The 12,612-nt window shown below is 44.6% G+C and overlaps 1 protein-coding gene across 1 annotated transcript in view; it reads left to right on the top strand.

Moving 5' to 3' along the window:
* LOC128415479 (piezo-type mechanosensitive ion channel component 2-like) overlaps nucleotides 1-12,612 on the top strand; it is a 65,310-nt gene that overhangs the window by 12,260 nt on the left and 40,438 nt on the right. The window contains exons 12-18 of the mRNA XM_053391717.1: nucleotides 1,633-1,800; nucleotides 6,414-6,446; nucleotides 7,305-7,408; nucleotides 7,739-7,902; nucleotides 8,928-9,146; nucleotides 9,688-9,783; nucleotides 10,039-10,239. Of these exons, the coding sequence (XP_053247692.1) occupies nucleotides 1,633-1,800; nucleotides 6,414-6,446; nucleotides 7,305-7,408; nucleotides 7,739-7,902; nucleotides 8,928-9,146; nucleotides 9,688-9,783; nucleotides 10,039-10,239 (985 nt within the window). The remainder of the gene's footprint in view (nucleotides 1-1,632; nucleotides 1,801-6,413; nucleotides 6,447-7,304; nucleotides 7,409-7,738; nucleotides 7,903-8,927; nucleotides 9,147-9,687; nucleotides 9,784-10,038; nucleotides 10,240-12,612) is intronic.

Below are 12,612 nucleotides of genomic sequence, written 5' to 3'. Positions count from 1 at the left end.
TTGCTGCTGTTGAATTAAGTTAGCGCTGCCAGCTTGCTGTGACTCTGATGTTCTTCCCTGGCGTTATCTGCCTAAAGAGCTCTCTTTCTGGCTCTTTATAAGAGGGTTAATTCTGCCCCCTGTTGGCTGAACCTGTCTCTTTCTCAGGAGGAAAGATGAACTAGGTAGCATGGGTTGGGCAACCAAATTGGGTCATTTTGGTGCTACCTCTGCCACAGGATCTAATCCGGACGGATGTATGTCTGTGTGAGAGAGAGGGGGACTTAAAATACCAGGGAACACACACAAAAATTGCCTGAAGAGACCTTGGATTGTGAGCTGTGCAATTTGAACATAATTTTCAGAATTTGCCATATCAAACATTATTTATCCGTGGAGTACCAGAGCACTAGAACTATTCCTAATGAAAAGGGGGTGGGGAAACCCCTCACATCTAAACTAGTGATTCTTGTACGCTGGGGAAATGAAAGAACAGGGACTGAAATATTATTATTAATGATTATATCAGTTATTCAATTTATTAGTCGCTTGCTATGCAACTGTGTCTCTAAGCAACTTACAAAACTTTGAAATGTAAAGCATGACGTAGAATTGAAAAGGAAAGAAAAAAGAACAATGTTTTGCAATATCCATAAAACAGACCCAATAAAACAGCTGCAAAATTGTATTGTCCAGTGTATCATCATAAACTGTCAAATGCCTTGCAGAAGAAATACGTTTTTACCTGGAACCAAAAGGATGACAATGGTGGCACTAGGTGGATCTCACTGGAATGATTGGGTGGCTTGAGTAGGGAAAATGCTGAAAGAAATGGAAACAGGAGCAGAAATTGCTGATGTTCACTTATTCATTCCATGTCCAGAATGGAAATCAATCCAGGGGATGCAATTATTATTCACTATTGTTGCTAATTTTATTCTGCAAGTGCTACATACGTGATGTCATTTCCCCCTCCCTGCACTGTGCTTCACTCGCATTGAAACAAACAGCCCCAACATTGAAATTAATGGTGTAGGCAAGGTAATGACAAAGGGACACAGGTGGCGCTGTGGGTTAAACCACAGAGCCTAGGACTTGCCGATCAGAAGGTCGGTGGTTTGAATCCCCGTGACAGGGTGAGCTCCCGTTGCTCGGTCCCTGCTCCTGCCAACCTAGCAGTTCGAAAGTACTGTACGTTAAAAGTGCAAGTAGATAAATAGGAACCGCTCCGGCGGGAAGGTAAACGGCGTTTCCGTGCGCTGCTCTGGTTTGCCAGAAGCAGCTTAGTCATGCTGGCCACATGACCCGGAAGCTGTACGCCGGCTCCCTCGGCCAATATAGCAAGATGAGCGCCACAACCCCAGAGTCGGTCACGACTGGACCTAATGGTCAGGGGTCCCTTTACCTTTACCTTTAAGGTAATGATACTGCAATTAATTGCAAAATTTGATTATGTAAAATTCCACCTCAGCAGGCGGTGAGACAAATAACATAGTTTTTGCCAGAAGCCAAATTGCAGCAGAATAGAAACAGCGCCGCATGGAACAAACACAGGGCAGAATCGAAGTCATTGCCTTCTTAACACGGAGAACCTATTGTGTGAATTATTGTGTGGGTTGTGATGGGTGGATCTCTCTCCTTTCCCCTTGACAGATTAAAAGACCTGGGTCTTGAGCGGTTCAGCACAATTGAGCTGTTTGCACGGATTCTGCTCCCTGGCGCTTTCCTTCTGGCTTGCATCTTGCAGCTTCATTACTTCCACGAAGACTTCCTGAAGGCCACAGATCTGGCTAATATTTGCATCAGGCCACTTTCCGGAAGGTGCTATGCATGATCCATGAGTTCATGTTCTACAATGACAGATAATTGTGCATTTGTGTGTGTGATAGTGTGATTGTGCAGCTTACATTTGGAAATGTGTGTGTGTGTGTGTGTGTGTGTGTGTGTGTGAAATATACTCTGAGTCGAGTGTGGATTTCATGCTCTTTATTTAGATCATAGTAGTGAGGAATGGAGGTTTCCCCAAAATATCTGCTTTATATACATTATTTACACAATGGGCCGCACATGATTGGCTAATTCTGGGATTCTCCTGTAGGCCAATCAGGTTGCGGATTCACTTCCTCCTGGAGCTGGATTGGGTGGCTCCTGCGGACCAATCATATTGCTACATTGTTCTAGGACCAATCAGATTGCTGCATTCTGAATCCTATTGTTCTAGGACCAATCAGACTGCTGCCTTTTGGATCCCATTCAACTCAGTACATAACAGTGTGTGTGTCCCATCCACCACCAAGGAACATGTAGGCGACATCTGCACCAGATATTTAAAGCACATGGCTTTCCCCTAGACAATCTTGGGAACTGTAGTTTACCCCTACAGAGCTACAGCCCTCAGTACCCTTAACGAACTACAGTTCCCATGATTCTTTGGGAGAAGTCACATGCTTTAAATGTGCATTGAATGTGATTTAAATGACCACAAAAAGCAATAATTCCACTCTATTTTGTGCTGGCCAGAGCACATCAGGAGTACTACGTCCAGCATCTTATTTTGTTTTTAATTCATTGTCACGGCACTTGGGTAGAGTAGAGGTCTAATATTTCTATGATACTGATGGTGAGGCCGAGAACGTTTTTTATTTAAAAAGCAAAATACTCTTCAGTAGTGTAGTGCTAGCCTGCAGCAGTTGGAGTGAAGTATTGAGGTTATGTTCTGTTTCTCCCCAGTGACAGCAACACTGAGACGCGTGTGCATTTCCTGGCTAATATGTGAGTTGGCTTTCTCTCGTTAATCCTTTCCCTTGTAATCTGCTTCATATGTCTAATATAGAGGGGGGCAGGGTGAAGCTGAATACAGCAAGGAGATTAAAGAACGTCAAACAGTGGACGGCTGAAATTTTGTATGTAAGGGGGCAATTATGAGGGAGGAAAGAGCATAAAACAGAGGAACAATCTGAATGAAATAACTAAGATTTCTAATTTACCATCTCCTTAAATTTTGACAAACATCAGCTGTGGGGGAGCCCCAGTACAGATCAGACTGGGGCACCAAGAAGGCTCACTGGCCCTCAGTGAAAATCCCCTCCCCTAACGCTATTTGCTCCATTAGGGAAAACCTAAGTGTGATCTGGTGTGATTTCTCAATTGATCCTGGTTAGGATTCCATTTCCCCAAACCACTACTATTTTGAAGAATTTATTCCACGAGTCTTCTGGCCCAACACTTATTCTGTGATAACTGCCTGTTATCCCATTATAGGCTGGCTGGGTGAAATCACATAGGACTCAGCTACGCAGCTGCAAACAAAACGTTTTAGGTGTGTTGTAAAGTGCATTTGTACAAATGTGACATAAGATGGCGATGGTGAGCTATGGCAAATTCAATATATTTTTCAAAAGCGTTTTCACAACGTTTTTTATATGTGTCTAGATTCCACCATAGTGTCACTGTCAGCCACCCAGGTAGATATACTGGCAAATGCCAGTCCCAGGAGAATTCTAGTCTACTTGAACAGCCTGTTTGCTCATCGTTTTCTTTTTTCTTTTTTTAATGATATTTATTGAAAGTTTAAGATTACAAAAAGAAGTGAAAAAAAGAGAGAGAAAAAAATTTAAACAATACAAGTCAATACATATATATATAAAAGAACAAAGCACACAATACATCAAAACAAAAACAAAAGCAAAAAAATTAAAAACAGATCCAATATTTCCATATCTTTATCTTTCATTAACTTGTTTCATCGACCTCCTCACACCTCCCTTTTTTGTATTCTAGTTATTAATTATTTCAGCAAATCCTTTCCATCTTTCACTATTTTCTGTCATTTAATTGTCTTAATTTATTTTAACCTTATCTTACCATAAAAAACCCTAAAACTTAAAACTTATTTGTACATAACTCCTTATAACATTTCTACTAAAGCCGTATAGTTTCATTCCAACATTTTTCTAACACTCATTAATTTTACAATATTTCTCTAAATAAATTTTTAAACTTTCTTCCAATCTTCATCCACCGTCTCTTCTCCCTGGTCTCGGGTTCTGTCAGTCCTTTCTATCCATTCCATATAGTCCATCAACCTGGTGATCTTCTGTCCGAGGCTCTTAACTCTTTTCCATGTCCCTTCTGCAGATCTTCTTCATATTTATACCTGCACTTTACTTTGTCTTCTGCTGATCTTGTTCTTAATTTCCTTCCTTTGTCACTGAGGAGTAGATCTCGGGGAGACTCCAGCCTAACAATGTCTTTATCCCTTCTCGACAGGTCAGCCCATTCTCCATAGTCAGAACTAAAATCCAAAGGATATTTCAAAGCATGTTTCAAAATCCCTCCAAAGTTAAAGGCCCCCACCACTCCAATCTCCCCCTGGCCCAAAACCAGATCCCAAAAGCCAGAACATCCCTGCATAAGGGGATCTATCCAACTTTCCTTCTCCAATCCAAGCGGGACTCCATCTCTCCAAATCTGGCTTTCTCCAGATTCGGTCATCAAAAACAACAGCTTATGTTCATACAAGGCCGAGGCTCTCTCCACTTGTATTACTTGAGGTTCAACAACAACCTCCTCCTTTGTCTTCTCCACAGCTTGCCATGTCAAAGCAGATTCCTGGGTCGGTTCCTGAGTTTCTGTATAAGTATTCACTTTTTGTCCCAAATCAGTCATTTTTTGTCCAAAATTGTCAATTTTAGTAATAATCACATCCGTCTTCTCATGAAGCTGTTCCAATAAAGCACTTGTCTTGCAAAAAGCAATCACTAAGGCTTCTTCTGTCCACATTCTTGTCCAAGGTCAATGTCTAATTCTCACGGTCTTTAATCTCTGCAGCTGGAGAATTCCCCAGCTCCACTCCTGCAACAGTTTCAAAAGCTCCCTCTAGGGGAAACAATTTCTATTTGTATCCGTCCTTTTAAAAGCAGATCCGGCAACAAAGTTAATTTCGATTTTCAAATATTTTGCTCCTTTTAAGTGCAAAAGGAAACATTGGAATCAATATGTTTCTCTTATTTAACTATCTGTCAACATACGTTTTATTCACAGTCAATGAACTTTCCCAAAACGTTGGTCTTCCTGGCAGCCCGTTCCCAGGTTCAAAACGGTGGTAATTTATCTTTCTTCACTCTCTCTCCTGCAAGCTTAAACAATCTAAACTTCCCCCCTCTTCTCCTGCTTCCAAGGGGGGTTTAGTAATTTTAGCCGATGGAGATTTAATCCTTTACAAAAGACTTTCCAGACTTTAGCTTGCAATGTCTTTGCTTCAATCTATTTACAAAAGTGGAAGGCGGACTTCCTGTTTGGAACCTTCCCGCTTCGGTGCCAAATTAAGATGTTTAGTAATCCAATTTTCTGTTCTACTCACGGGTAGTTGTTTAAAATCCAATTGTCCACAGGAAAAAGTCAGCGCTCTCCGGCAACAGCAATGCGGCTTCACTCCATGAAAAAAGCAGTCGATTTGAAGCACCGCGCTGCTCACCCCACGTCGCTCCGCCTCCCCGCGAGTAGGGGAGGCGCAAAAGGTGCCAGCCGAAACAGCTTTGTTTTCACAAAGCCCAAGACATTGCAAAGCCTATAGACCGGAAAATTATTTACCACTTGGAAAATTAGTAAGAAGAACTTTGCACAAAGTTCCTGAGAATCTTTTTGGCTGTATTAATTTGGAAAACGTTTCCTGGAACAATCCAGCCAGGATGATGCTCTTAGGCTATCTTGGGACTGCCAGTGATGCTCCTTTTTTTATTTGTTGACCAAACTGGCTGGGCTTGATGGGAACATTTGCATTCATAAGTAGGAAGCAGCTGGGCTAGCCCTATATGAGATGACAACAGATGCCCTTCTCCCTACCCAATGTCATGGTGTATAGTACCCAAGGCAGGTGAAGTTGTTGTTTTTTAAAAGAAATACAGTGGTACCTCAGGTTAAGTACTTAATTCGTTCCGGAGGTCTGTACTTAACCTGAAACTGTTCTTAACCTGAAGCACCACTTTAGCTAATGGGGCCTCTTGCTGCTGCCGCGCCACCGGAGCACAATTTCTGTTCTCATCCTGAAGCAAAGTTCTTAACCTGAAGCACTATTTCTGGGTTAGCGGAGTCTGTAACCTGAAGCGTATGTAACCCGAGGTACCACTGTATAATAGTTTAGTATTATCATTGTACAAAATGGGAACGCTCACAAATAATTTTAGAAGATTACAATAAATTAAAAACACCACATAGCTGTGCACTGGCTTAATATTTATCGTTCCAAAACTGAAGAGGAGGAATTCAAGACTGCACTCTTCCCATTGTTCCTTCTGCACGAGCATTTAAGCCCTGCCAGATGGATTCTGTGCACTGTTCAGCGGGTTCTTCTGACTCCCTGCCCATCCAGTTTCAAGTCTTTCGGGTTTATAATGCAATTCTTGATACTGTTTTTTTGTCCCCTGTATTTTCAGGCTTAAGGAACACATCCTGAAGCTGCAAAGTAGGTAAGCTTGAAAAGAGGGACGCGGCAAATAGAAACGTATTTGAGTTTGTTTGACCTTCAAAGTCTTTTGATGCAGAGAAGATCATGACATGTTGCCTGAATCCCATAAAGGAGTTGGAATGTGAATTGAGAGCATGTACTGGATCAACATTTGCACAGATAAACAAGGCCTCCTTGCACTAGGCTGCCAGTGGTTTAGACTGAGTAGAGGCAGCCCTCCACTCAACTCTCCTGACTAAGTGGGTCTCCTACCGGCTTTGGTAACTTAGTCCTTCCTCCATCGCGCTATTGAATGTGAGCAGGACTGAGCTAGACTAGGATCTGCTGGATTCCAATCTAGCCTCGCAGCAGCAGGCCCAATCTGGACCCAATTTCTATGACATCCTGGAGCTGGCACCGGAATTGGACCCAGTTGTCCTGCCCCCCTTGGCTGCCACCACGACTGGACTGTGAATGCAACAGTGTCACCACCACTCCACAAAGCCCCATGGATGGGTGGTGTTAGGACTGTAGCCTTACGAAGAGGATTTTAGTCTATCTGCACTGAAGGGGTACACATTGTAAGGCATATTCATGTGCACACCCCCATTTTTTGCACAATCAGCAGTGCATTAACTCATTCTTCATGCATAACTAGAGCTACTATAGTTAGGCTGGTATCTTCAGGTATAGCCATACATCAAGCTTGCGTAAATTATGACCAGGCTGTACGTAGTTTGCCAGACATATTTTGGCTCATCGTGTTGGGTGAACCAGACCAGTGTGTTGCTAAAATCTAGGCCTACTCAATAACATAAGCAAAGCCACGCTGGCCATGCAATAATGGTGGCTTTTTGCTGTTTTCCTGTGTTTTCCACAGGCTGGCTGCTGAACAGCTACAAGATGACAGTGACGATGGATTGGAGAAGCCTGAGAACTCAGCAGTAGGTGAAAACATGGGGAAGTGCCACCAGGCGAAACTGGGTAATGATGAACTCCTGTGCTGAAAGTGTAACTAAGCATGGAAACAAGCCTGCCATTTTGGTTTGTGCTAGTAAATAGAGCCTGCTTCTTGCAAGCATAGATGCGCTCCAGGTTGCTCCTCCGCCAGTCCTTGTATTGTTAAAGCGGAACTGAGAGCATCACCTTCACCAGATTAAACTCATTATGGGAAGCCATAGCAGCAGATCTGCCTTACTGCCGATTGCCATGCTCTTCCTTCAGCCCTCCTCTTTGCAAATCACACTTCGCTTCTCCGTCTATTGTTTTGCATTATTTGAAAAGTTATTCTCCCCCCCCCCCCTGTTTCCTTAGTGGGAAAGATGAGCAAATGGACAGATGTGGTTGACAGTGTGGTGCCTCATCTCCTGAAGCTCTTGGCAACGATTCGAGCAATGCAGGCGTTTGCTTGGCGATTTCTGGAGCTCCACATCCTGAAGATTCTGTCCACTTGGATTATCTGGATCACTGTACATGAGGTCAGCTAATAACTATCATGCTTGACTCAAAGCCTGCAGGGAGACCCAGAAAGCAGAGTGAAAATCCAGGCAAGGAGGTTTGGACCATGGACAGCTCTGAATGGAGTTGGAACAAGCTCCTGGGCTTGGACCCAAGAGCAGCAGGCTAGGATGTTGCTCCAGCAAAGGTCTGGAGCCAACTGAAATTTAATTCAGCTGCAGACAGATCAGGTTTTTAGCTTCTCTGCTGGAGAAACCTTTATCACGCAAGAGGGTGATGCTTGATTCTTCAGGTGTTGACTTTGCAGTGCTAGTGGTCCTGAAGCCATGGAGCCGGTAGCAGTACTGGTGCCAAGGGTCTCTGTTTCCTGCCAGTGGGTCCACACAGCCCTGGCCTTGCCACCAACCTGCCCTGTCCCAATGCCATCCAGGTGATTTGCAGTGATGCCTGTTTTGGGAGGGCAGCTTCGAGGCTGTGCCATATGACACAGGGCTTCCTAATTTGAAGGTATATATCTGTACCAAGGAATGGACAGGCCCATCAAAGTTTGGCCCATCCCAGTACTTCATGGGAATGGGCCTAAGTCTGCCCCAACCCCTCTCCATGCAGATTCTTTGAAATCTGTGTGAAAACACACAGATCCTTTTAAAAGTACTTACGAGCTGGTACAAGCGCTCAAAGGCAGCTCTGAAACGCATGTGCATGGCTGTGGATTGTGAAGTAGACCCACAATCTGATCTGGGTCATGATCCACCCAGATCAAATCATCTGAACCCACTTTGGAATCTGAATTTGGTGTCCTTATCCATACATGACCTTACTGGTCCTTGTTCAGGCAAAATGTTAGCACCCACTTCCTCCATAACTGCAATGTATTAGTTACAGATAGGTAGCCGTGTTGGTCTGCCATAGTCAAAACAAAAAAATTTTTGGAAGAAATTTTTGTTTTTGTTTTGCAATGTATTAAAATGTTTATTGCAAAGTGACTCCAGTCATCGTTGTTTCTATTGGTGTTTGACATTTTACGTTTTACGTTGGTTCACAGGTGTCTTTGATGAACTACCCTTTCTTCATCCTCTGGGCATTTGCCCTTCCATATTCCAAGTTGTGCCCACACGCCTCCAGGATCTGTACGTTTTGGTCCTGCGTGATGGTCTTATGTAAAATGGCATACCAGCTGAAATTTGTCAAGCCTCTGACATATTCTTCAAACTGCACACAGGTCTGCTTGCTAATGTACCAAGGACCCAAACCTCTGAAGAATTTTCTGTGCTTGCTTGTGATTTCTTTAGAGCAGGGCTGGGGAATCTCCAACTCACGGCCAAACTTGGCCTGCCTGAGGGTCCATTTTGGCTCACAACGCCATTCCCCACTTACCTGCCCATCAGCTGATGTCACTTAGCTAGGGCTGCCATACGGCCAAATTTTCCCAGACATTACTGGGATTTCAAAGGTGGAATTGATATCTGGGGGGAATTTCTGAAAGACGGTACTTTGTCCTGGATCTTAGGCAAGTCAATCAAAAAATCGTATTTTGGTGGGGGGTGTTTTGGTGAAAAAAACCCATCAACTTTTGGGGTTCCTGACATGTCCTGGTGGCAAATTGGCAAAATGGGGGTTTGTGCTGGTGGGTTTCTAAAAAAAAGCTCAACAATCTTGGGGTCTTCCTAAAAAGTTCAGCATCTTTCAGGGTGTCCTGGTTTTTACTCTTTGAAATATGGCAGCCCTACGCTTAGAAATGCTTATCTCCTCAGGGGCTTCATTCAAATATGACTTATTATCACTACACCAACATGGATGAATTACTGGAAAAGTCATTGCTGTACAAGGCCCCTGTTGACCCAGCGCATTGGCTTGGCGGGCTATTGAAGTGCAGTGACAATGTTCTCCCATGTCTAAAGGTATGAATCTTGTTTAAACACTCGTGTTAGGGTAAGTAAACACTTAGATATCACAGTAATTTCAAAAACACTTGATTATGTGCGAGTCATACATACGAAGGCCGGCCCTGCTACTGGGTAGAGTGGATATTTGTCCAGGCCCTTGGTTTGTGTCAGTTTGGTATAATGAATAATCTAGCTGTGGGTGGGGCAGGCATTGTTCCTGTTGTTTCCTGGGCATTCTTGTGAAACATTCTTCTTTCTTTCATTTTGTAGAATCACCTCACCATCCTGGTTCTTATGGCTCTAGAGGCCACAGTGCATCGCCACCAGCTTTTTTACCGAATTCAGAACCAGCTGGTGCCGCCTCCCACGGGGAGCGTTTTTTATGACGTGGCCCGGGAGAATCTGGATGATGGGCTCCTGAGTTGCATCAAATACTTTGCCAATTACAGTTTCTACAAGTTTGGACTAGAGGTAAAAAATGATTAGCAAGAGAGGAGCTGGGTAGCGAGGCTGGAGGTCCAAAAAGGTTTGGTTTAGAGAGGGACACATTTCAGTGCGACATCTGAGAGCCACGCAGGGCAAAGCTTTTCCTGGAGCTAGTTCACATTGCTTGATATGTACCCAGTTTTATGAACGGAGAGAGAAAGCGGTTTGTGTCGCCCACATGCAAATGAAGGAAGTCTCGTGAGAACTGGACAGTGCAAATGGTGAACAGGCAGCCCCAGCTATCGCCACAGAAGCACTTTTACTTAATACGCACCTGCACAGAGACATTTAGCAGTGTGAACTGGCCCACAGACCAGGTGTTTCGGTGTAAGCCTCCCCCGCCCCTGCCCCCGGTGGTACAGATGCTCACTCCTTTTTATATTTTTTTCACACACAAAAATGTCATTTACTGCCTTAAAAAGTATTTTTCATAATTGCAGTCAAGGAAAGAAAGCACTCATTTATTCTTGAGAAGTGAGGTGATGTTCCCCTGAAGCTGTTGCTTTCAGCCTGCTCCCACCTTCCTTTTGGAAAAATGTGATTTGTGATTTTAAAATAAATTTGTGGTTTTAAAATAAATTTAAAGTCACCTTTCCACTACAGAATCAAATCAGGGTCAAACTATTTAGCACTGTCAACTCATGTGATCCAAAAGTGTGGTTCTTGATGTGGTTGGTAATGATATGGAATCCTCCCTCCTTGCCTGCCCAATTTTCAGCCGTTATTGGTTTGGAAAATATGCCTCCCCTTCCTTCCTTCCTTCCTTCCTTCCTTCCTTCCTTCCTTCCTTCCTTCCTTCCTCCCTTCCTCCCTTCCTCCCTTCCTCCCTTCTCCCCCCCCCCCACAATCTCTTCCCATCTTGGATCAAATCTGTGCTTCCAGGTGTCATAAGAAAGCTGCAGAGATAGTGCAGGATAGTGCGCACCCTGGAAATGATCTCTTTCAGCTTCTGCCTTCTGGAAGAAGGTACAGGGTTATAAAGACTAGGACTAGCCACCTGAGAAACAGTTTTTATCCAAATGCGATTTTGGTTTTAAACGCAGTGTAAGGTAGTCTCTGTGGGAGTACATTGTATTTAATTATGGGGTATCAGAGTTTTTAGGGGGTAACCAGGCTAGGATAGCTGGGATAGCAGGCTTGTTGGTTTTTGAATGTCTGATGTAGATTTTTTTCAATTTCGTTGTTCTGTATGGGACAATGACAATAAAGATTATCATATCTGTCAGCGCTGCCCGAGGTCCCAGCTCACAGAAGACCAACGCTGCTTCGTTGTTTAGTATAAAAGCCTTTATTGAAGTTCAGTTTCACTTCCACAGGTGCAGCGTGCAACGCTACGTCTCTAACCTTAGACCGCCGAAGCTCCATCTGAATCTCCTCCCCCCGACACCAGTTTAAGATTCTAGCCTTGCTCCACCTCCTCCTTTGTTCTTTTCTCCTCTGGGTCCGCCTGCCCGTCGGGGTCTCTCCCTTCCTAGACTCCTCTGACGCTGAGTCCCCTGACTCTTCCCCCTCCCTCCGTCGGGCTTTAGGACCTGGCTCCCAATCCGGGTTTCCTGCTGTCCCGCGCGCCTGTACATTTGAACTTGGCGCGCGCGCCGAGCCTCCCACTTTCCTTCTGACCGTTACACTGCTGTCACTACTCCCTCCTTTGGGGAGGCTAGCTGGAACTGACCTCCCCTCCGTTTCCCCACTTTCCGATTGGGGCGTGGTCAGCCCTGACTCATCTTCTCTCCCTGCTGGAGGAGAGGCTGGCCCTGACACATGTGACTCTTCCCCCCCACTGCGCTCTGGTGGGGGAGCTAGTCCTGATCCCCCGCTGCTGCCTTGGGAGTCCCCACTGGCCCCCTGCTTCTGGTGCGTCCCCCCTGGGACCCCCCTTGCCCTGACCATCGGCGCCCCCTTCTGGGAATCTTCTGATTCGCTGGAGAAGCTCATGGAATCTCTCGGGTCACTGTCATACTCCCCTACGCTCCCCTCGGATCCCTCCCCTTCGCTCTCCATTTCCTCTCTCCCCTGTGCTTCTGCTCCTGAGCCCCTGACAATATCGTATTGTAAAAATAAATCTACTTCCTCAACTTTTAAACTTTTCCTTTTTTAAGAAGAAATAGCAACAAATTAAAAGCAGCTGTGGAAGCAGCGGCACTTCCTGGCTTTGCAGAAGGGAAGGGCACCACAACTAAACATCTGCCAGGTAGTGCTTTAAGAGAAAGATTGATGACCCCTGAAAATTCACCAGAGGTGTGGCCTGGCTGGGACGAGCTGGTTACTACTGTGCAAGCTCCTAGGCCTCATTAACCCCCCCTTAAGTCAGCTTATTGTACATAAGCAGCAGAAGTCAAGACACATACATGCTGTTTA

The sequence above is a fragment of the Podarcis raffonei genome, chromosome 6, assembly GCF_027172205.1.
Source record: "Podarcis raffonei isolate rPodRaf1 chromosome 6, rPodRaf1.pri, whole genome shotgun sequence".
NCBI classification, from domain to species: Eukaryota; Metazoa; Chordata; class Lepidosauria; order Squamata; family Lacertidae; genus Podarcis; species Podarcis raffonei.
The sequence above is the reverse complement of the archived record's forward strand: the minus strand, read 5'-3'. Positions and strand labels throughout refer to the sequence as shown.